We start from the raw sequence: 24,191 nt of genomic DNA, 5'->3' as shown, positions 1-24,191 counted from the left end.
AAATCTATAAAAGCAAATAAATATATAGTTAAAAAATAAATAGGCTCAAATGTGGAGAAAGCATTTTAAAATGAGAATATGTGAATTTATTGTACCTAATACTGGATCTCTCAAGTAAAAAAGAATTTATATACAAATAGTATTTACTAAGTGGCCTTATGTACATGGTGCTAAAAACTGTGCTAAATCTTTTTGTGTGTGGTTTTGAGTTTAATCATTAAATTCCCAGGTTATGCCCTAATGGTGTTAATTCAAAGTCATGTCCTTTTAATGTGTATAAGTAAATATTTAGAATAGTTTACCCCATATCTCTTCTCTACAGCAGTGTTGGTGACTTCCTCCCATTCACTTTTCTTCCTGCTTGCATCACGTTTGTCAATGATATAATGGGTAATTTCACTGCCCCCATTATCTAGAGGGGCATCCCATGTCAAGTAGCAAGATTCAGCTTTAATGTCAGTAACAGCAAGATTTCTTGGTGGTGATGGACGATCTGGGAAGGAACCAACACAGGAGAATGAGAAGGCCATTCTTAAAAAGGTACTGGATTTCATCTTGATAGAAGAAAACGGGTCCCTTACCATATACTTCCACATGAACATTTCGGAACACTGAACCCAGGCGATTGGAAGCAGTAACTGTGTAAGTGCCTTTGTCTTCCCGGACTGCTTTGGGAATGCTAAGCTCCGTCTTTGCCTCACTTCGGGATACTTCTTCCTTGGTTATCTTAAGTGCATCAGTGGGTTTTTCAATCACAGTTTCGTTCTTGGACCACTCAATCTTAGGCATTGGAAGGCCTGTCACATCTGCAGGGATGTTAACAGGCTCTCCTGCCTTAACTTTGATAGTGTCTCCTCGAACAGACAAGCGCAACTTAATAGTTGGAGGCACTGTAAAGAGAAAGGAAAGAAAAAAAATGCATAGTCCTAAGTATATTTGCTCAACTTATGAAGATAAAGGCCGCACTGTAAAATGCACTAAAATCATGCACAGATTCCACACCTTCGTCATCCTGTATGACCACATTAAGAGGCAGAGATGGTTCACTTTCGCCAATTTCATTGACAGCTTTGACACGGAATTCATACATTTGGTGTTCATCAAGATTTTCAACCAGGAAAGATGTGGTTGGGCAGAGTCTCTTGTTAACTCTTTCAAAGTCAGGTTTGTCGTGACGCCGTTTTTCAATGATATAACCTTGGATTGGGCTGCCGCCATTATTGCGGGGCTCTTTCCAGTCAAGGGTGATAGTGGATTTTGTCCTTTCTGTGTATGTGAGCCTCTCGGGAGATGTTGGAGGACCTTTAACCAGAGGCAAGTTGAAATGACAAGCATGAAATAAATATTCATATAGGAAATAGTATTTCACTTTAATTATGTGAGAAATAAGTTTCTGTTTGGCATAACCTTACATCCATCTTTAAAATCCTTCCAAAAACATATCAGTTACCAGAATTATAGGCATTTATACAGGCAGAATTTTTCTTAGAGTAAAAATTATTGATTAAAAATAAATCAAAGGGAATGTAGACTTTTGTTATTTTTAGCATTTTAGATATTTTACCTCTGTCACTGGGAAAGCTTCTAGTCCTAATGAAGTAGGAGAGAAGGTCTGTGAAGTTTTGCTCTGAATGACCAGCTGGGAGCAAAGTGTTTCCTTTATTAAAGGACAGTGCATGTGTCTGCTGAACACACTTAGAACCATGTTGCCTCAAGTGTGGGTTTAAAATGGAGTGGAAAGAGAATTTATGTGATGCTTCTGTAGATTCGTGGCCCAAAGGACAAAACAAAGCATAACTTTGCATGGTAAAACTAGTCTCCTGTTGAACTGTCACTGTAACTGGAAGCAGAGCTTTGCAGTGGAAGCTCAGCTCTGTTTTGATACTTGTGGCACAACTTGAGCTAGAGCAGACATTTTTGAGATGAGCTGTTATGGGGAGGATGTAATGGAATGTCAGTATGCATTACCAAGTGCGTGCAATTTTAGTTTCACATTTGCTCATACTGCTTAAGGAGATTTCCTTTGGTTGGTTTTCTATTCTCTGGTGGCTTTCTCTGACTCTGAGCATCCAAAACCTTCCAGTGTGGAGACTACTTGAGGGCTAAAGGAAGACTAAGGCATTTATCATAAGGCTGTTGTATATCCTGTAATCCTTCAAAAACAGTGAACTCCCTTTAACTACTAAAGCATTAAATTAATTACTCCAGAGTATTCTATTGCCAAGATGTAGTATTTCTACCTGTTTGTAGGTTGTTGTTAAGCTCTGGTAGATTCAGGTTTTTTCAGTACATGAAACCATACATGGTTTTGTGCAAAATTACATTGATATTATAGCAAGTATGATATTCTTAAAGTTGCCAGTTTTTTGATTCACCTTTCTTATCACTCTCTTGCTACAGATCATGAGACTCGGGAGTTTGAAGTCATAGGGCTCAATAAATAAATGACATAACTAGAAGCAAACAGTATTTACTTTATAAACACAATGAAAACCTCTTTTACCTAGTGGATCAACTGCAAGAATTGGTCCTATTTCAACAGGAGGGCCACAGCCAAACTTGTTCTTGGCAATCACACGGAACATATATTCTTGTCCCTCAAGGAGACCTGTGATGTCACATTTAGATCTCTCAGTCTCTATTGGTTGTCTCCAGGTATGCATCTTAGCATCTTTTCTTTCAATAATGAATCCTGTGATTTCACTTCCTCCATCATCTGCTGGGTCAGACCAATTAAGCAAACACATCTTTCTATTTGTCACAACAGGTTTTAAGTCAAGAACCGGTCCAGGAACATCTGAAAAATTAAAACAAACAAACGTAAAAATCAGTGCAATAAATTGTATCATTTAGAAAAACCCTATGAAAATCCATGTAACATTCCTTACCAAAAACTTCTACCCTGGCTGCTGCAAATTTGGAACCACAGCTATTGGTAGCTGTAATCACATATCTGCCATGATCTTTTCTCAATGCATTCTTGATAATTAGTTCCGATTTGGTTCCAACATTCTCTATTACAACACGGTCTTTATCCAGCTCCCCTTCTTCTATGGTCCATACTTTGGTAGGCACTGGACGACCAGTTACCACAGCTGGAATTCTAAGGGTCTTCCCAGCCATTATTTGTATGCCAGCCTTGACAGAAACATCTAGTTCCACAGTTGGAGGCTCTGTTTAAAGAGAACAGTAATACGTTAGTCCAAGAAAGATGAAAAAAAAATCCTATGGTGGAAAAATGTCCATAATCTTATTGCATGGATCCATGCAACTTTTAAGTTACCTTGTGGTTCAGCCACAGTAACCGGTCCCGTTTCTCCTGGTGGTCCTTCACCTGCAGCATTGACGGCACTCACTCGAAGTTTATAATCGGCACCCTCTCGGATTTCTTTGACTGTGTACTGACGGACCTTGATCATCTTCTCCGTGCAACGTGACCATTCATTTGTTCCAACCAGCTGCTTATCAACAAAGTAGCCAACAATGTCCCCACCGCCATTGAAAGCTGGGGGTTCCCATTCTAGTTCAATAGTTGTAGAGCTTGTGTCGGTGACTCTTGGGACAGGTGGCCCAGGTGGAGCTAGAATGAATGTAGATACACAAATCAAAACTCCCAGAAGATTTTAAAATGCACAGTAGCTTACTCTATCCCACTTTTTTTCATAGCGCATTGCATGTAATATGGGGTAAGTATTGCTTTGTGAAACTTTTAAGCTATATGTACAAGATGTTTACAATTTTACATTGCAACCTTAATATATGTCTGTAGGTATTTAATATTTTGCTTGTTTTTTTGTAAATTTAAGGTGTACAATATGATCTGATACATGCATATATTACAAAATGGTTACCACAATGTTAGTTAACACCTCTCTCCCCTTACATAATTAATTATTTTTTTTTTTGGTACTGATAACATTCAAGATCTACTCTCTTAACAACTTTCAGGTATATAATATAGTACTTAATTAACTGGATGAAGTGACTTAATTATAGTCACCATGCTGTACCCCACTCTCTTCATAAGAAATTACTTACAGATTGGATCACGTGCTGTTTTGGGGTCTGAAGGCGGACTGAACTTTCCAGGTCCAGCTGCATTTTCAGCACATACTCTGAAGACATAGGTGAGTCCTTCTAATAGGCCTTCTACATTGGTCTTCAAAGAATTCAGAAGATTTCTGTTGACACGAGACCAATGTGTACTATTAACCTCACGTTTTTCAAGCCAGTAACCCAAGATGGGGCTTCCATTATCTTTTGGTTCATTCCATTTCACTAGCATACTGTTGCTTGTAATGTCTTCTACAATGGGCTTATCGGGTGCATCAGGTGGTTCTGATAAAAAAAATGGCATATTTGAATTAATTCTCTAGTATGACCTAAAAATTCAAGTTTATAAGCTATGATAATGAATATACCCTTGCATATGATAAAAGGCAAAATGTAGATGCTAAAAGAACCTTACCAAATGGATCTTTAGCTATAAATGGCTTTGAAACACATGGCGGTCCAGGCCCAAACCTATTTTCAGCTCTTACACGAAAGAGATACTCTTTCCCTTCAATCAGTTTTGTCACTGAATATTTGCAGTGTCTAAGTGTTGAAGTGACAATAATCCATTCTGAGTCAGGTTTTGTCTTGTCTTTCTTTTCCAAAGTGTAGTTTATAATTTCACTGCCACCATCATCAAGGGGTGGTTCCCATTTACAGAGGACGGAGTTCTTTCTAATATCTTCAAATACAAAGTTGATTGGTGGCCCTGGCGTATCTAATATTTCAAAAGATAGCAGTGATTAAAATTTTGTGTAGAAATGGTTGCAAAGGAAAATGTAAATGTTAGCATGCCCCTTTAACATAAATTTCTGCTTTTCCTACATCTGTCTTTGTATGGCTAACAAATACCAAGGTGGGTTGATTTTGTTTACATAGCCAGCAGGAAAAATGGGACTGAGGATAACTTGCTGAAGCTATCTCCTACTTCTTTTATCCCCCTTCCCCACCTCCCCTGCCAAAACCCCTTTTTTAAGTTTTACTGAAACTCTTCATATAGACTTTCTTCCATTGAGAAGTGTAGTTTTACCTACGTACCTAGCACACAGACAGTACAAGGAGCTTTTGCGATACCATGGTCATTTTCAACTTTGATCATATACAGGCCATGGTCAGGTCGGAGAGAATCTCGGACACGTAGCTGAGATTCTCCCTTTTTACTGTTGTCGATACTCAAACGTTGTGTTAGAGGCAGGACAAATGGTTCTTCTTCTTGAACTTCACCCTTCCTCCTTCTAATTGTGGGTGCTACTCGCTTTTTAATTTCTTCTGGTGTAATAACTTTTTCATCCTTCAGCCACGTAATAGTCGGGTAAGGTGACCCAGAAATAGTTGCATCAAGTTCTATTTCATCACCTCGTTTCACTTCTAGGCTTGTTCTCATAATGACTTTTGGAGCATCTGTAATGATTAAAAACAATAATTGTTCTCAATTCTGATCAAAACATTGACAAAACATTATTCTCCTTGATTGTGCCATGGGCAAACAGCAACCCCATTAAACAAAACTTACCAATAGGATCTACAGCTTTGGTTGGAGGAGTGGCTCGAGAAGGTTCACTAATACCAGCAGCATTTTCTGCTCGCACTCTGAACTGGTATTCCTTTCCCTCTTCGAGTCCTTTTGCTGTATAGGTCAGGACTGGTACTAGGTGTTCATTGCATCTCTTCCATTTGTCTTCACCCTTAGCAATCTTCTCTATGATGTAACCCATTATTTTGCTCCCTCCATCATACAAAGGTGGCTTCCATGTAATAGTCATTGCTTTAGCTGTAGGATTATGGACCTCAACATCTACAGGTGGATCAGGGGGTTCTGAACAATAAGGAAAAAAATGGTTAATATGTACCCATGCACAAACCCATCTTTTTTTAAGTAAAAAATTGCATATTAATTCCTAGCTATATTACATCCATGCCCCAACTTACGCTTTGGATCTTGAGCAATGACCGGATTTTTCAGTTCAATATATTCGCCTCCACCAATCTTGTTGACAGCTTTAACACGGAAGAAGTATTCACCATTTGGTATGAGATCTTTTACAGTCCAAGACAGCTTGTTCTCACCAGACATGACTGGTATGTATGTCCTTCTCCCAGCCTCTCTGCGTTCCAGGACATAATGAAGGATTGGGCTTCCACCATCATATTCTGGAGGTTCCCAGGTTAATTTACAAGAACTCTTGGTCACATCACTTGCTTTAATATCTTTGCATGGTCCAGGTAGGCCTATCAGAAATAAAGTGATAATTATTATTGTAATCTGAAAATTCAGCATGTTAAAAGTACACTCTTTCTTTCTCTGAGACTATCCACCTGTTGGGTGGGATAATCTTTGATGCGCTGGAATGCCCCTCTGCCACCTTATGCTGAAGGCTATTTAGCGTCATTGGCCCCAATTACTAAACATATGTAACTCCTCCGAGTTTTTGTTCTAAGTAAAAATCACCCCCACCCAATTTTTAAATATCATCTGTGTGGGAGGGGGCAGAAAGTATTACTAATCCTGGTGAGTACACTATAGAAAAATGCAAATACAATTAATAAATGAATATTGGCAATTTAAACATTCTTTGGGTATGCTATATCTTTTATTTAGTACTTCACATGCCAATAATTACAACAGAGGTAAATTAGTTTAATCAGAGTTTAACTAGCAATTTCATTTCTATAATTACTTGTCTTCCAGATGATTTCTTTCCATATGAGAAGCAATTTAGTTTACAAATAGCCAACTCATGAAGCCCTTTATACTAACACTACAAAGTTAACTAATTTTCCCAATGTGTGAAGAATAATATCTTGTATTTCATCAAAGACTGATTACCTATGACTTTGACATTGATTGAGGCAGTTGCTGAGCCAAGCTTATTCTCTAGCGTAATGGTATAAACTCCAGCATCTGCATGGACACTCTTGGGAACTTCAAGGTGTGCAGAGATATGATCATTCTTCATTGTTAATCTGTCACTTGCTTTAACTTCTTTGCCATCTTTATGCCAACTAACAGTTGGAACTGGGACAGCTCTGAAGGGAACAGGAATTCTTAACTTTTCACCTTCAATAACAACAATGTCATGAGTCTCCATATCAATTGTTGGCTTGCCTGTAAGATATCCAAAAAGGAAAAAAAAGATATGTCAAAATGCAATGTATGATAAGCAAAGTCTGTTTTATTAATTGAAAGAAACTGTGTCCTTACAGTCTGGGTCTTTGGCAACCACATTTTCAGAGATTTCAGATGGCTCACTGACACCAACAGCATTGACAGCTCTCACTCTCAGAACATACTCCTTGTCAGGAACAACACCTTCTTCAACTTTGAATTTCAAGTCTTTAATTGGGCGAGAATTAACTCGCATCCATTTCTCAGTGCCTACTGGACACATTTCAACATGATATCCTATAATAGGACTTCCACCATTTTTCTCTGGAGGCTTCCAGGCAATGGCGATGTGCTTTCTCCCAGCATCAGTCACATGCAAATCAAGGGGAGGTGAAGGAGGACCTGAAAAAAGAGTGTAACATTCACATCCACAATCTCATCATCAAGCTCTAGATGATATCCTTTGTTTAATTGACACTACTTACTTGTTGGATCTTCAATTGACAGGATTTCTGTGGGTTCGCTTGGGTGACCAACTCCAGCTTCATTTTCTGCCCGAACCTGAAACTGGACCTCTGTTCCTTCAATGACATCAGTTACTCTGAAGTTACAGTCAGGTCCTGAGGTCTTTCCAGCTTTCACCCAACGGGTACCTAACTTTTCTTTCTTCTCAATGATGTATCTATTGAAATAAAGCAGTTCATTAGTATTAATAGAGAAAATACAGTTAAGAATTTTCAGCTGAGTATAAATTATCCTTTGTAAATTAATTAAAATTCTACCTTTGTATTGGTCTTCCACCATCATTTTTAGGTGGTTCCCACTTCAGGTCAACATGTCGCTTGGTTACATCAACCACTGTCAGAGCATAGGGTGGTCCAGGGGTGGCTGGAAGCAAAACATTCAATAGTTAGAAAAACCAGAGGGAAAAATGATAATTCAGTACGAACAGTGTCACAAATATTAAGTTAGCATACTAAAGGTGTCTTTGGCCAGGACAGAGTCCTCAACTTCACAGTAGTCACTTTGTCCTATGGCATTTTCTGCAGCAACTCGGAACACATATAAAGAGCCCTCTGTCAGTGGGGTTACTGTGCACTTGGTGTCCTTGACAGTTGTGTCCACTGTTTGCCAGCCTTTTCGCCTCACATCTCTCTTTTCCACGATATAGTTGGTGATGGGGGACCCTCCGTCTTTCTCAGGAACTGTCCACTTGAGGTCTGCTGTATTTTTTGTGATATTAATAACTTCAAGCCAGCGAGGTGGTGATGGAGGATCTAAAGAAGAAAAAAAGAAAAATTCAATTTTTTTATTGTCCAATACTCAGTCTTCACTGAATTCTCTAGCAGTCACTAGGAAGTCACATAGCAATGATAACGCAATCTAGTTATGAGTTTTTCATATTTTCTCATACTGTAGTTCTCAGACCTACGTTAGAGGAATTTATATACACTAAACATCAAGAGTGACTTACATAGCTTTTCCCTGCAGAGCACAGGGTCACTGGGTTCGCTGGGCTCACTTTCCCCAGCCTTGTTCACAGCTCTAACTCGGAATGAGTATTCCTGCCCTTCCATGAGACCCTTGAGAAAATGCTGAGTGGTGGGAACACCTTCAGCCACTCGGACCCAGTCCTCTGTTCCAGTCTTTAGCATTTCAATGACATAAGACTCAATCTTTGCCCCTCCATCATGTTCTGGCTTTGTCCAATTCAACATCAATGATGTTTTGCCTACATCTTTCACAGTTGGTTTTCCAGGAGGCCATGGAGGATCTGCAAACCAATGAAATGAAACCATGATTTAGGTTTGTCAAAAAAGGAGTTAATATAAGCTTCAAAATAACCACATAAAAAAATATAAACAATACCTATTGGATCCTTTATTAAGATTGGTTCAGTTGATCTGCTTGGTTTTCCAGGTCCGGCAAGATTTTCAGCCAACACACGGAATCTGTATTTTTTCTTATTGGTGAGACCTTTCACTCTGAATTAGGGACAAAGTATGAGTTGAATATCATGATAAGCAGAAGCCTCTATGTATTTTACATGGAAGGAACTAGTTTATTTAAATTGTGAAAAACTGATTTGGAAATTTAACTGAAAATATTTCAATATAATTTTAAAATTGCCTTTTACTTTAGATTTGATTGAATGTACTAATGTAATTCTAATAGCTATAAAAAATCATGACCATAATATACTGGGAGACCAAACACTTTGAAACTCACAGGAAGTTAATATTTTATAGTAGGAAATTAAGAATGTGCCCTTGAATGGAATTTATATCATTTCTTAGATCATGTGGTAATACAAAATATAAGTAAAAATAATTTAAAATGTTATGGTTAATATATAAGAATTTGTAATCAAAATGAATGCTTGAGAATTAAAAATTGTGTATACTGCTGTCTTAACACCTTGATGGAGATATTGGACATACCTATATGTTGTGTCCTTTACTGGCATTTTATTGCATCTAACCCATTTATCAGTATCAGGATCTAATCTTTCAACCCAGTATCCAGTGATTGGGCTTCCTCCATCATCGTCTGGCTCACACCATGTGAGAGTAACTGCATCCTTAGTGATATCAGAAGGTTCTAGGCGAGTTGGAGGTCCAGGTGGATCTATAGGTAGGATAATGATGTGTTATATGCCCTATATATAAATATGACACCCAAATCCAAGTTTGACACAAGTATCTTTTTAAAAATTTTTGGCCAACTTATAAAAGAGAAACTTACCAAATGGATATTTAGCTGTTACTGGAGTAGCCTGAACTGGTTCACCAACACCATACATGTTTTCTGCAGCAACTCTGAAGATGTATTCTTTATTGGGTGTTAATTTGGTTGCCTTGTAGTTTGTATCCTTGACAGTTGATGAGAGCTTGTGCCACACTTCACTGTCAGTTGCTCTTCTCTCCACGACATAGTTTGTGATTTTAGATCCACCATCATCTCGTGGGGGGTTCCATGTTAGAAGACATGACTCATTGGTCACTTCTGTGATGTCAAAAGCAGCTGGTGGTCCAGGTTTGTCTGTGGATGACATTACACACTCAGGAAAAAAATCATTTAAAAAATCTTGTTTTATTTTTAAAAGTAACTTAAATGAGTCTGCCCATTTTTTAAATGATGGCCTCTCTTACCTAAGACGTTCACTTCTACCACAGCAGTTGCCCGACCACAGACGTTGACAGCCTCGATGATGTATGTGCCAGTGTCACTTCTCTTACTATCAATGATGGTCACTGTGGATTTTTTAGGAACATTTTCAATGGTGATTCTTTTGTCCTGCTTCAGAAGCATATCGGCTTTTGTCCAAGTTATTTTAGGTTCAGGTTTTCCAGTTACAGTGGCAGGAAGTTCAATTTTAGTTCCTGCTTTTACAGTGAGACCAGCAAGGAGCTTCACATCAAGGAAAATTTCTGGAGCCTCTGAAATTGGAAAAGATGATTTATAATGTTAGCAAGCTCAAACAAAATTAAAAGCAGAGGCCTGGTTAATAATACAAAAACCAAAAATAAATACCCTGTGTATCCACAGCCTGGATTTCATCTGTGGGTTTGCTTGGTTTGCTAGCACCTTGCCTGTTCAGGGCCTTCACGCGGTAGGCATACCATTTGCCTTCTTCAAGACCTGTTACTTCCATTCTATCAGAAAATAAAATGGTATATTTTACTATAATGCACACAACCTGTTTTATATGATCTTTCTAAAATTCATACCTTCTCTTGGTATAACACTATTTATTCCTTAAATTAATTCTGGATTGCTTCAGTATTATAACTAATGAACACCTTGGATAGGGGATAAGTTCAGTAGCACTCTTTAAAGTTGGACAAGCACACCAGAGGAATTACCAATGAAAAAAACTAATAGATTTTCTAAAAGAAAAACACTAATTTTAGTAAGATGAAACATTTACTCTTGTGTCAAATAATTATAAAAATCTACTCTCTGCACTTGTTGGAATGAGCACTGGGTGTTGTATGTAAGCCAATTTGACAACAGATTATATTAAAAACAAACAAAAACCCTACTTTGTGTCTGCAACTGGTTCCCCACAGGCAACCCATCGATCCGAACCACGTGGACATTTTTCAACTATATATCCTTTGATGCGTGAACCACCATCATATTTAGGTGGATCCCATGTTAGGAAGATGCTGTTGGCTGTTCTATCTCTCCATTTAACGTTCTCTGGTGGGTCAGGTACCGCTATAAACATTTTAAAGAGAGTCAGTGTTAGATAGGCCATCTATGAAATCTCCATATTGCCTGCCCCTGCCTTTCCCCCATAAATTCGACTCCTGGTCTCAAAGCAAAAAAGGTAACAAGAGGCTCCATAAGCAACCATCAAGAATGTACTCACTTGCAGGAGCTGACATATTTACAGGTTCATCAACATAAGCAGGTTCTCCTGGGCCACACTTGTTACGAGCACAGACTTTAAATAAATATTCTTTCCCTTGAACAAGATCAGGAACTGTGAATTCTAGGTCAGGCACAAAGTCCATAACCTGGGACAAAGAAATATAATTACTCGTTTCTCAAAAGCCTGAGTCAAAGATTTTTACAACAAGCAGTGATACAAATGGAAAAATTTTTTAATGGTAAGGGTTATTAATTTTACACTAGGGAAAAATTTGCAGAGTAAGACACACAATATTTGAACCTTATATTAAGGTGAGACTTTCATAACTTATACACATTAAAAAGGTGTCAAATAAGGTATTGGTTCTTTCCACCAGCTTGGTTATTAGAAATATGCTTTTAAATCGAGGTAAAAAACAATAATGAGAAATGAATAAATAACAGTAATAAACTGAAGAGAAAACAAATGGTAGATTGGGCCAACTAAGATAATCTAGTGGAGTGAGAAGTTTGATGACCAGGGAGTTAAATACTTAGTGTCCTTAGAATGGCTGATCATTTCATAGGGCACACTGGATACTCATCAGGTACCAAGTGAATAGGTAATTTTATTTTTTAGCAAACAGTAGAAATTTGGTAAGGCACAAAATAAGGTAGTTATACCAAATCTTGGTTGAACTACCTCAAGAAGCATTAGCATCAAGGCATTTAAGAGAAGTTTTTGGGTCTTTTTCAGCAAGGTAAATTTAAACCATGTAAACTGTGCATGGCATCCAGCATTCTGGGATTCACCCCACTCTTTTTTCTGTGAGTTGCATTGCTGCTCAAAACTCACTTTAGTCCATGTTTTCCGGCTGACTTCTCGCTTTTCAACAACATATCCAGTTAATGGACTCCCTCCATCATCATCTGGTGGTTCCCAAGTCAAATGTACTGAGTCCTTGGTTATCTCACCAAATTTCAGTTCTTTGGGTGCACTTGGGCGAGCTGAAAAAAAGGTAGTGCAAAATCAATATCGATAATAGATTGAACCAATATTTGTTAATCCTGTCAAATCACCATACGTAACAAAAGTTTAGTTCCTTACCAATCACATTGACGTCAATTTCCCCAGAAATTGCTTTTACGGGATTTTCTAATTTCAGTGTATAAATGCCCTTGTCTGGACGTTCACTTGGAGAAATGACAAGTTCAGCATAGGCAGATAAGGTTTTCATTTTCACACGGTCCCCTGCTTCTAGTACTTTATCTCCAAAAGACCAGGTGGCAGTTGGCCTTGGATAGCCTGTACTTGGAACCAGGATCTTGATAGGATTCGGGACAATAACTTCTAGACCATCTTTAAATGCACTTAAGTCCATTGTTGGTTCAGCTACCAAAAAGAAAAATTAATGAGTCTCCAGCACTATATTTAAGGCTATTAAGCTATATTAAGCTATTAAATCTAAAAATAAAATATCCACTTACCAAATGCATCATCAGCAGTTAGAGGACCAAGAATTTCAGATGGATCTGAAACACCAGCTTCATTTTCTGCAGATACTCGATATAAATATTTATTTCCTTTTTGTAATCCAGTAACCTAAAGTATGAATCAATAGTTGTAAGAAAAATACACACACACACACACACACACACACACATTTAAGTCCATGATCATACACTGAATATTTTTTTTAGATATAAGCTCCCTACCTTGTAAGTCAGTTCAGGGACAAGTTTCATATTGCAACGAATCCAATTATCTTTTCCTTCTTCACATCGCTCAATTATATAACCCAATATTGGACTTCCTCCATCTTTCAGAGGAGGTTCCCATGTGAGCTGAACTGATGACTGAGTCTGATCTGAGGATTTTAGGTTCACAGGAGGACTTGGTCTCTCTGGAATGGAAGAAAGAGTTGGAACATACCATTGAATTCAGTAACAGTTTATTAAGATAATGTGTAATCATTGCTACCATCTGCATTAAAATAGCAGGTTTACTGAATTCACTGAGTAAAAGTAGGCACAGCCTGGATTTCTATGATTTTGCTCACATCTTTCTGATGTTCTATCCTTTCATAAACTTTCAATTTATTTTAATTAATAGACTTAATTTATGGATTTCATGAAGTAATTATTTCCTTGTTTTGATGAGCTTACCAATTGGATCAGCAACTTTGACAAAAGGTGTGGCTGCACTTGGTTTTCCAACTCCAATGCGGTTTTGGGCTCTGACCCGGAAACTATACTCCTGTCCTTCTACCACATCAGTGACAGTTGCAGATAGATCTTCAGCTCTTACTGTCATGGCAGTGTCCCATCTGATAGAAGTCTTGTCTCTCAATTCAATAACGTAGTTTGTGATCACAGCTCCTCCATCATACTCTGGCGGTTCCCATGTCAGTGAAACCCCAAATCTATTTATGTCAGTGATGGTTACATTCAAAGGAGGGCCTGGAACATCTGGATTTCATCAAAGAAGAAAACATAGGTTTCGGGTTAAATCAGAGATAAAAGCAAAGATAAGCTAGTTTGCAATTTACTTAAAAACTTCTTACCATATTTACTCCTTGCTTCTACAGGATTGTCAGTTTCTACTGGTTCACCAGTGCCAACTCTGTTTCTTGCACTGACACGGAACAGGTACTCAACTCCGCCTTTCTGTAGTCCAGTGACAGTGAACTCACAACTATCTGCACGGTCAGTGGCCAGAACCCAGGTCTTTCTTTTGATGTCACGTCTTTCCACAACATAACCTATGATTTTGCTTCCGCCATCAGTTAATGGTTCTTCCCAACCAAGGCTTACTTCACCATCAAATGTTTCTGTCACTTCTAAGTTGCGAACTGGCCCTGGAACATCTGAAATGCACATATACAATTTTTTTTAGTGTGTTGTCATGCTTTTAATTGTGCTTTGCCAATCAAGTCCCAAGTGATTCAAGGGCTTACCAATAACTTTTAAATTGATGAATGCTTCTGCTTTTCCATGTTTGTTCTGAAGCACAATTTTATACCTTCCTTTGTCTCCTTTCTTAGCTTCTAAAATTCTGAAAGAAGTTTGTTCAGCTGTAGTATCAACAGTTTTTGAAGACAGAGCTTCATTTTCTTTAAACCACTCGGCTTCTGCTTTAGGGTAGGCATCATAGGGCACCACCATTGTCAGAGGCTGGCCAACATCAACCACAAGATCTTGATCGCCTGTCTTGATTTTAGGTGCAGCTGGTGAGAAAAATAACACGTGAATGCTTTTGACTTATATGTTGTAGTCCAGTTACACCATAGCTTCTTTACTATGCATTTGTTAGCAAATATCAGTGATACAACCTTGGAAATATATCACAGTAACTTTCTAGCACAGAACACTGACTGACTTAGAGTTCTCATGGCTTATTTTGCAAATTGTCAGACTTGAGAACAGAGGATTAAGGATGATTTTTATATCATCCATAAAATCTCCATTCTTTGCCAAAATTAATAATGGAGAACTAAACATAGTACAAAACATGTTTGTTTTTGTGAAGTGGGCATGTCATACTTAGGGATAAACCAGACAAACTACCTAGGTACAAGAGGAACACTAATGGCTTTTTCATAATGTCAACCAATAAGGATGCCTTGGAAGCTTGAATCAGGATGAGAACAGACCTAAGAGGCTCCATGGGGTTTGGAAAATAGAAGAAACCTGAGTTTTCCCTAAGTCTAGGTTTTTGGGGATGACTTTCAAGGTACTATGTCAATTCTAGGTACTAATGAACAGCCACCATGTGCCAGGAACTGTTCAAGGTTCTGGCAAGTAAAGAAAAATGCTATCAATTACCTCTTACTCAGGACACCCTTGTGGTAAGAGAAATTAGAATAGTCACATGTGGGTGGAGCCTAACAGAAATTAAAGGCTTTCACAGGCATTACCTCATTAATTGCAAAATCTGAAACTTACAATGCATCTGTGATATTGTGAGGATATTTGAAAATAAAAGAAAGGCATTTACCTGCCAGTTCAAGCTTAGCTCTGGCTTCTTTGTCTTTGGCAATAAATCTGTATTCACCCTGGTCACGAGGTTGAATATTACAAATCTGTAACCTGTGTATCTTTCCTTCACTCATCATCTGATGTTTGTCACCCTGAACAACAACCATGTTATTTCTTAGCCACTGGACTTCCACCTTATCTTTGTTGAGCTCAGCCAAAAAGACAACATCAGCACCAGGGGCTTCAAGAATATCTTGGGGAGGCCTGATGATCTCAACAGGGATTTCTGAAAAAAATGTTAAAATGAATACAAACATGTTCATATTTGGGTTCACAACCTTTAAAAACTGGTGCTGATATTAAAATTGTCCTTTCACTCAGTGTGTACCTTCCACAAAAAGTCTAGCTCGAGATTTTCTGTCTTCCACTCCACAAGCATATTCACATTCATCATCCAGCCTGCAATCTTTGATAATGAGTCGGTGTATACTTCCATCTTTTTCAAATTTGTATCTAAGAGAAGAGATTGAATTATTGGTTAGCTTGCATAATGATCACTAAATTGTCAAATGTGTAATAGTTACAGAAATAGAGATTAAGAAGCTTCCACTTACTTTTTGCCTTCTTTGATTTCTCTCCCATTTCTGTACCATTTCACATTTGCTTTCTCTCTGGACAGCTGGCAGGAGAAGACTGCATCATCAAACTCAGTGACTGTCTGGTCTTCTAAGTGTTCTACAAATTCTGTCGGGGCTTCTATGATCAGAAGCTCAGCAACAGATTTATCTTGTCCAGCAGTAACAATGTATTCACCCTCATCTGGGAAGCCACAGTCTTTAATGATTAGAGAGTGTTTATATTTATCAATTCTGTATAAAACACGGTTGTCGAAAGCCACCTCTTCTCCATTTTTGGTCCACTTCAGTGTTACGTTGAGACGATTCACCTTGCACCAGAATGTGACAGATTTCTTCTCCATTGTTTCAATATCTTTAAGAGGCTCAATAATCCTAAGGTCTTCCTCTGTTATAAAGGAGAAGAATAATGTTGATTTTAACTATTTTCATAATAGACATTGACTTAAAAACTCCTTAATGCCACATAAGTGACTTACCTTCTACTATCAGATTAGCTGCACTCTTAACATTTTCACCTCTGTGATTGGTCAGAGACACACTATAGTTGGCTTGGTCATCTAATCGTGCGTCTCTAATTCGGAGTGTGTAAACCAGGTCTTTTTGGAGAATAATGTATTTTGAACTATCAAAGATGGCCTCTTCATTTCTGAACCATTTGGCTTTGGCACCTTCTGTATTGACTTCACAGTTGAAGATGACTTCCTGTTGTTCCTTTACACGGGTGTCCTTAAGAGGAACTACGATCCTGAGTTTTTCTGAAAGCAACCAACAATTCTCATAGTATGAAGAAGGACCAAGGTGGTAGAGACAAACACAAGTAAACCCAAGGAACAAAACAAACTTACCAATTACTGTCAAGTGAGCTGCTGCTCTGGCGGCCCCAACCATGACTACATAAGTGCCCATGTCTTGTAATGTGGCATCTTTCACAACTAGGATCCTCTTTTTGCCATCAGCAATAATGTCATATTTGTCTCCAGATTCAAGTGTCTTATCATCCCTCTTCCACTGGACTTCAAAGCTTTCCTTTGATATAGAGCAGACAAATTCGGCCTTTTCTCCTTCAAGTATTTCAAGATTTTGAGGCTTTGAGATAAATTCAGCAGCAAGTTCTGGAGAGAAGCAGTTGTGAGGTATTAAAAACTTCAGCATTTGCACCTTAAATACATCGAGTATGAATTCTTAGAATATTATTTATTGTGATTTTCATACCATGTACTTTGACTTTGCCATCAGTTCGAGAACTTGGGAGTCGGCAGTTGTAGTTGCCAGCATCCTCAAGGTGAGCGTTCTGAATGATCAGGATTCTCTTTCGTCCATCCGTAAGTATTTCATATCTTCCTGTTTCAATGATCTCTTCATCCCCTTTGTACCAAATCACTTCTGCTCCAGGCTTGGAGACTTCACAAACCAGTTTTATAGTGTCTGTTTCACTAACTTCAACATTGCTAAGATTTTTTGTAAAGACAGCTTCTTCTTCTGCAAGAATAACAAGAACATTGAGTTAAACCGAATTTTTTTTTTCTTGAAACATATACCTCTCCAAAGAAAGACTTTATTCTTACCTAGTACGGTCAGCATGCCAGAAGTTCTTGCTGTCCTTACTTCACAGGAATATTCTGCCTCATCATTCAGTAGACATTTGTTGATGACAAGAATGCGCACTGCTCCCTTAGATATGATGTCATATTTTTTGCCCTTTTTAATTTCAGCACCATCTTTAAACCAGTGAACCTGTATTTAAGATAAATAGATACTTTTCTCAGGGTTTTTTTTTTTTTTTTTTTGGTTCCTTCACATATGTGTCCTTAAGAGGAACTAGGATTCTGAGTTTTTTTGAAAACAACAAAACTATGGTGTAAAGAAGAACCAAAGTAGTAAATACAAATACAACCTAAACCCAAAACGACAAGAAGAAATTTCTTCAGTTATTGTTAAGTGAACTATTATCAGTTATTAAAGATAATAGGATCATGTAAGTTGAGAGTCATAGAGGGTTTTAGACATCATGCAGACTAACTCTTTGTTTTCAGGATGTGTGAACTGAGATAACAGTAGTAAATGAGGCATGAAATTGCAGATATTTATTCTTAGCCTAAGAAAATAGCAATTCCATATGGCCCAAACCAATAATATCTGAGTCTCCTGATTGTGAGTCCATTGTTTGTCAAGTAATAGTAAATGAATAATACTAAAAAGAAAACAATTAAGTTTGTATTTCATACCAAAGTGACAATCTTTAATTTAAAAGTAAAGTGATTATCAGAGGTAAGTTTGATTCACTCTTTTTTTTTTTCCCATTTTGGCTAGACTAAAAGTAAAGGCATATGACAATACAAGATAGCAACCATACAATCACAGACCTTAGCATTTTCTCGGGAAATTTCACACTCAAACCGAGCCATTTCTTTTTCTTTAACTTGAAGATCAGTGAGTGGTCTTAAGAATTCCACATGAGGAGCTGTAAGAGAAGGTCATAAGAATTCAAAATGAGACTTCTAGAATTTACTCTAACATTACTGTGGTGTATATTAAGATAAAGTTAGTCTTTTGCAGGACCTTTCCATCTTAATAGGTTACAACAGATTTTGAAAGCACTTGGAGCTGCCATTCAGGTATGATACTTTGCTTTTATTGTTTACATATCTCTGTAGTTTTCATGAGATTATATTGCATGCTATATGTTCAACTCATTATATATCTATATCTGTTATCTATCAATCAATAATGAACTCAGTTCTTCTGAATAACTGAAAGAAAAATTTCCACTGATATTCTTCCAGAGTTGAAAGTTGATATTGTCCAAGGAAACACTGGTAGCAAAGAAACATTATTTTATTTAAGGCAGGCAACATAATCTTTAAGAAATTAGCAGAATTCAATGATAATGCAGCTTGAAGTGCTATTACTAGTCTTGTCTATGGATAAGAGGCAATTGAAGTCACACACACTTAGCTTTTTTTTTTTTCTTTCATCTTCAAAGATGTTCACACATAAGACAGGCATGAAATCTATTAGTGCAACAAAGCAATGTGTTTTGTATGGGAGGGTAATTTGGTTTTTCACATCTCTTGTTTCATTTATCTCCAGAATTAATTCAGCAAATGTATAGGATCAGAGAGCTGCCCTTTGCCCCTCCTTCTTTTAGGGCTCCTTGTGAGTCCTCCCAAGGATGATTGTTCTTGATCAGTGAAATTCTGGGACACAAATGCTGGCCAATAGGTTTGAAGACATGCTCAGTGTGGCTGAGCTTTCTTGGAGTGGTGACAAAACAGATGACAAAGGGAAGAAGGAGACCCAAGAAACTACTCTGTCATAAGCTAAAGCAGAACAACCACAAAGTGGAAAAAATAAAACAGTACAAGATACATGGAAGCACAATCAAAGCCACTATTTTGTAGCTATTGACAGATGAGAAGCAACTAAACCAAACAACAGCAATTGCACAAAAATATACATTGAAAATGTTATCACCAGACAAATGAATGAATGAAGAAAATGAACTAGCATGTGACATTTGGAAAAGAGATGTTGTATTTTTCACCAGAGGAAGAAGTAATGTTAACGACCATTAGATTCCTCTTCATTCACAGGACTCCAAGAATCCAGGCTTTGCTCCTTCTTATTATCCTTTCTTATTTTCAGAGATAGTATTATGTGAGTGGGCTATGTCATATTACAGCAGACCTTAGCGTGTTCCTACTCAAACTGAAATTTCGTATCATTTTCTAGTTGTTCCTGACATCTGAGAATTCATTCTTTCCAAGTAGAAATTGCTTTCCTTTCTTTTCTTTTCTTTCTCTTTCTTTCTCTTTCTTTCTTTCTTTCTTTCTTTCTTTCTTTCTTTCTTTCTTTCTTTCTTTCTTTCTTCTCTTTCCCTTTTTTTTTTAATCATGACTCCTTTCTTGTCTCTTTCATTCAATTTGTCCTTATCTGTTTCAGAATATTCCTACAGTAGCCTTACCCCCTGGTCAGAAACATAGTGAAAGTGATTGATATGTCCTTATCAGACCAGATGTAATAGAACTTTTTTTTCCTTTTTTTTTTTTTTTAAACACATAAAGATCATGTTAGGTCAGTATCGATACCATAAGTTACCAAGAAATGCAGTTAGGCCAAGAAGGGCATGCAAAAAGTGCTGGGTTTTTTGTTGTTATCAAAGAGTTGCAAATGAAAAGTCCCATGTCAGAAGAATACTTACGCACGACATTCAGGTTACAGGAAGTCTTAAAATCCTTAGCATCACAAGTGTATGTTTTAATATCTTCTGGGGTACAGCCATGTATAATAAGTTTTCTGACCCTGCCATCAGCAACAATTTCATACTTCTTGCTTTTGAGGATTTCTGTCCCATTTTTGAACCATTTCACCTTAGCATTTTCTCTGGATACTTCACATTCCAATACTGCAGTGGCTTCTTCTTCGACCGTCTGGTCCTCAAGAGGCTTAGTGAACTCAACGGGGGGTTCTGAAAGAATCACACTAATTAGCCAAGGTATTTCTCCTTTCCTTCTCCAAGAGTTTGAGCACCTCCTCAACTTTCTTCTGATATCGCCAGAGCTTTTCCTGTTTTTCAATTTCATTTGCAAGTTTTGATTCCACTTGGATGATTTCCTCTAATAATGATGTTTCACCATTATTTGTACATGCAGAGGAAAGGTGTTGTTTTAAAAAGTATGAAACATCAAGGAAATAATAGCCAAATCTTGATTAATGAAGTGATAGATACCTAGTTTGATAATAATTCTTCCTCTAGCCATTTATTGAATGCAACATAAACAGCTGGGGGAAGTAAAACACATTCTAGTCCATTTTGACTTTTTTTTTTTTCTTTTACAGTCTGTGACCTAATTTGTTTGGCCAAAAAATAAAATTTGGATATTTGGTGGATTTTAATGATTATGGAACTAATCATAAAAAGAAAATTGAGAGTTGACATTATTTATGAACCTCCACATTATACCATGTTTTTGAAAATAAACCTTGTAATTACCTTTCACAAAGAGGTTGGCATGAGTTTTGAAATCTTTTGCTCTCAGTTGGACTTCTCCAGCATCTTCTAACTTTACATCCCTCAGAGTAAGTGTATGAATTCTTCCTTCTGAACGTGGGACCACCTATTTTTTTTTTTGAAAAAAGTGCAGTTTAAGATTATATGAAATAGCAATATTCTCTCTCTCTCTCTCTCTCTCTCTCTCTATATATATATATATATATATATATATATTTAATTCACTTAGTCAACAGTTTAGAATAGTGCTTTCCAAGTTGTTTTATAATCATATATACAGCACATATGCCCTTGAAAATGATTTTAACCAGTATTTTGGAATCTTTTAAGGAAGTTTTAGGCTTTCATAGTTGCCTTACATAATTACTAGGTGGCCTTTTATGTTGAAATGCCTAGGAAATTTTCTATTTATACCGCTGAGCCTTTAATATATATATGTATATATATATATATATATATATATGTGTGTGTGTGTGTATATATATATATATGAACTTAGAGAAGCTAAATAATTAAAGGAAAGGAAAAAATTAATTCACAATCCTGTGATCTTAGACTATCAAGACAAATGCTGCCATTGCTGTTAATATTTGGATGATAAATTCTTGTTGTAAATGCAACCTTCGATGGTTTGAGGAAGAAGTCTGTAGGAAAACGAATTGTCCAAAAAGAATACACCACCTTGATATGGACCGCCATTAGGTCCCATAAATGTGGCTTATACAATTGGAAATCAGGCTACAGACAGGGCCATCCTGACAGTAATCATAATACGACAATCAGAGTTTCTTCTATGAAAGTCTGTGAGATGCTGTGCCCTGTCATTGGGATTCATTCTGCACCACTTAAGAGTTCATTTAGAGTTACAAATAATGTAAACATTTTTTACCAGTGAAACTATTCATTATGCTGGTGTGAATGAAAGAGTCAGGAATAAAGTTTCATGTGAAGATTTTTCTTAATTAAGAGCTGGGCATGGCTATTAATATAACTACCTTAATAATTGAGAACAGGTCAAAGACATAATAAAGGAAAACAAACAGATAGGAGAAGGTAATTAAGATATGTCTTAATAACATAGCTACTTATTCAACATGGTGCTTGAATGGGAAAAAAATTGTTTTTGTAATGATTTTTCAATATAAATTTGAATATAAATTTTGTACTGTGTGTTAGGGCTATTCTTTTAAAGTATTTCAGATCCCAACCCATCCACAGATATAGCTTCTCTGTTTACACATTATTTTATCATTTAAATTCCTCTGAGGATACTTTAGAATACTCTGTTACCAAGAACTTGTCTCAGAACACAGTAGTTCTCAATAAGTAACTCATATACAGTGTACTTTGATTATGTTAAAAAAGGAAAAACTAAGCTGATGATTTTGTGGTGGTTTATGTTTCCATGGATAATATTAGAGATTATCCTTTTACAATATTGTTAACCTTTAGTAGGTGCATATTGCTGTAATAGGCATTATCACTCTGACCACGCTGTTAAAGTTTAAATATATAATTATCAAAGGCCCAGTTAGGACTAGTAGTGCCTTCCTGCACTAATGGCCAAGGTGGGGCAGGAAACACAACTGTTTTTTCTATAAAATGTTTTCTTTCTTTTTTTTTTTTTTTAAGTGATTTATTTTGAGAGAGTGAGCAAGTGAGCAGGGGAGGGGCAGAGGGAGAGAGAATACCAAGCAGGCTCTACACTCAGCACAGAGCCCAACGCAGGGCTCAGTCTCATGACCAGGAGATCATGATCTGATCCAATATCAAGAGATGGACACTTAACCGACTAAGCCACCCAGGCGCCCCTAAATTTTTTTTTTTTTTATTTTCTATTTCAATCACCTGTATTTGGTTTGTGTAGTTTTGGAGGCTAAACATTTTGCAAACTGAAAATGAAAGGCCTGAATTAAATTGAAACAAAATCTGCAAAATGTAATAAAATGACTTTATGACTTCACAGTTTATATTTAAGTTCTTTTAAAAAAGAGACATATAAGGGGCAGCTGGGTGGCTCAGTTAAGCGTCTGACTCACCGCTTGTGAGTTCAATTCCCACATCAGGCTCTGTGCTGACAGCTCAAAGCCTGGAGCCTGCTTCGGATTCTGCGTCTCCCTCTCTCTCTCTGCCCCTCCCCTGTTCACACTCTGTCTCTCTCTCTCAAAAAATAAATAAACATTAAAAAAATTTTTTTTTATAAAGAGACATGTAAGTAATTTAAGAGCAAGTTCATAAACAGCTGAAGTATTTTGGGTGGCTAAAATAAAGGATTAAAATTCCTATGCCAAGAGAGACACAAAGAAGCCCTAGAGAATTATAGTAAGGTGATCTCTTTTATTCCCAGAAAAAAGTTTAGTGACTATATACATGTATGTATGTGTATATATATATACTATATAAAATCTTTTTTTAATAAAAGAAATGTGGATAAATTTTTTAGGAATCTACATTTCAAAATAAAATAGTAGAGCTTTTACATTAGAACTAATGCAAACTGATCTTTTAATAAAACAAAGCTCTTAATTTGACCAAAAAATACTTAGTAGCAAAAGTATAGTATCATTTGTCCTTAAGCAGTGTTCCTATATTCAAATCATGAGTTTACGGATATAGAAAGGATCTTGAAAAGGCAACCAATTCTCTGCATTTGGACATGAAAGCAATGAGACTATACATATTAGGACAAATGTACATTTCAAAAAAAAAAAGAGCAAACTTGAAGGTGGACATGACTCCTTCACCCAGTTCAGTATTTAGAAGACCTCACTGTAGGGAAAGTTTCCTCATATATAACTTAATTCTCATACGGTCATTTGAACGTACAGCTGTTTTTTCTGTCCTCAGCAAAAAAAGGAGACCGACTAATCATTACTGTCTGTGTAACAAGCAGACTTTGTCTCCCCAATGACTGTTAACTGAATTCGCCTTTAATGACTTTGATAGAATACATGATTTTTTATTTTATTATTTATTTACTATTTTTACTATTTTACTATTTACTGTTATTCAAATGCATTTGCCTTCTTATTACTTCAGTCAACCT

At 36.9% G+C, this 24,191-nt stretch overlaps 1 protein-coding gene and 1 long non-coding RNA gene across 4 annotated transcripts in view; one reads left to right on the top strand and one right to left on the bottom strand.

Moving 5' to 3' along the window:
• Positions 1 to 1,533, top strand: part of LOC125172627 (uncharacterized) — an 81,319-nt gene extending 79,786 nt beyond the window's left edge. For all 3 annotated transcript variants that reach the window (XR_007154772.1, XR_007154771.1, XR_007154773.1), the window contains one exon: positions 323 to 1,533. This is a non-coding gene — a long non-coding RNA (uncharacterized LOC125172627). The remainder of the gene's footprint in view (positions 1 to 322) is intronic.
• The window catches only part of TTN (titin), a 274,200-nt gene that overhangs the window by 77,382 nt on the left and 172,627 nt on the right, over positions 1 to 24,191 (bottom strand). The window contains 41 exon segments of the mRNA XM_047870979.1: positions 303 to 493; positions 582 to 890; positions 1,003 to 1,302; positions 2,504 to 2,797; positions 2,889 to 3,173; positions 3,284 to 3,580; positions 4,039 to 4,338; positions 4,469 to 4,771; positions 5,092 to 5,454; positions 5,567 to 5,869; positions 5,983 to 6,282; positions 6,881 to 7,159; positions 7,256 to 7,561; positions 7,645 to 7,841; positions 7,942 to 8,047; positions 8,137 to 8,436; positions 8,634 to 8,933; positions 9,029 to 9,144; positions 9,601 to 9,787; positions 9,905 to 10,201; positions 10,312 to 10,599; positions 10,694 to 10,815; positions 11,206 to 11,383; positions 11,538 to 11,685; positions 12,375 to 12,526; positions 12,627 to 12,911; positions 13,007 to 13,121; positions 13,235 to 13,422; positions 13,685 to 13,987; positions 14,083 to 14,385; positions 14,476 to 14,745; positions 15,516 to 15,782; positions 15,885 to 16,009; positions 16,111 to 16,519; positions 16,611 to 16,889; positions 16,980 to 17,246; positions 17,347 to 17,613; positions 17,700 to 17,868; positions 18,498 to 18,595; positions 20,336 to 20,602; positions 21,128 to 21,251. Of these exon segments, the coding sequence (XP_047726935.1) occupies positions 303 to 493; positions 582 to 890; positions 1,003 to 1,302; positions 2,504 to 2,797; positions 2,889 to 3,173; positions 3,284 to 3,580; positions 4,039 to 4,338; positions 4,469 to 4,771; positions 5,092 to 5,454; positions 5,567 to 5,869; positions 5,983 to 6,282; positions 6,881 to 7,159; positions 7,256 to 7,561; positions 7,645 to 7,841; positions 7,942 to 8,047; positions 8,137 to 8,436; positions 8,634 to 8,933; positions 9,029 to 9,144; positions 9,601 to 9,787; positions 9,905 to 10,201; positions 10,312 to 10,599; positions 10,694 to 10,815; positions 11,206 to 11,383; positions 11,538 to 11,685; positions 12,375 to 12,526; positions 12,627 to 12,911; positions 13,007 to 13,121; positions 13,235 to 13,422; positions 13,685 to 13,987; positions 14,083 to 14,385; positions 14,476 to 14,745; positions 15,516 to 15,782; positions 15,885 to 16,009; positions 16,111 to 16,519; positions 16,611 to 16,889; positions 16,980 to 17,246; positions 17,347 to 17,613; positions 17,700 to 17,868; positions 18,498 to 18,595; positions 20,336 to 20,602; positions 21,128 to 21,251 (9,957 nt within the window).

Source organism: Prionailurus viverrinus, chromosome C1 (assembly GCF_022837055.1).
Source record: "Prionailurus viverrinus isolate Anna chromosome C1, UM_Priviv_1.0, whole genome shotgun sequence".
NCBI lineage: Eukaryota > Metazoa > Chordata > Mammalia > Carnivora > Felidae > Prionailurus > Prionailurus viverrinus.
This window is presented reverse-complemented; position numbering and strand designations above follow the sequence as displayed.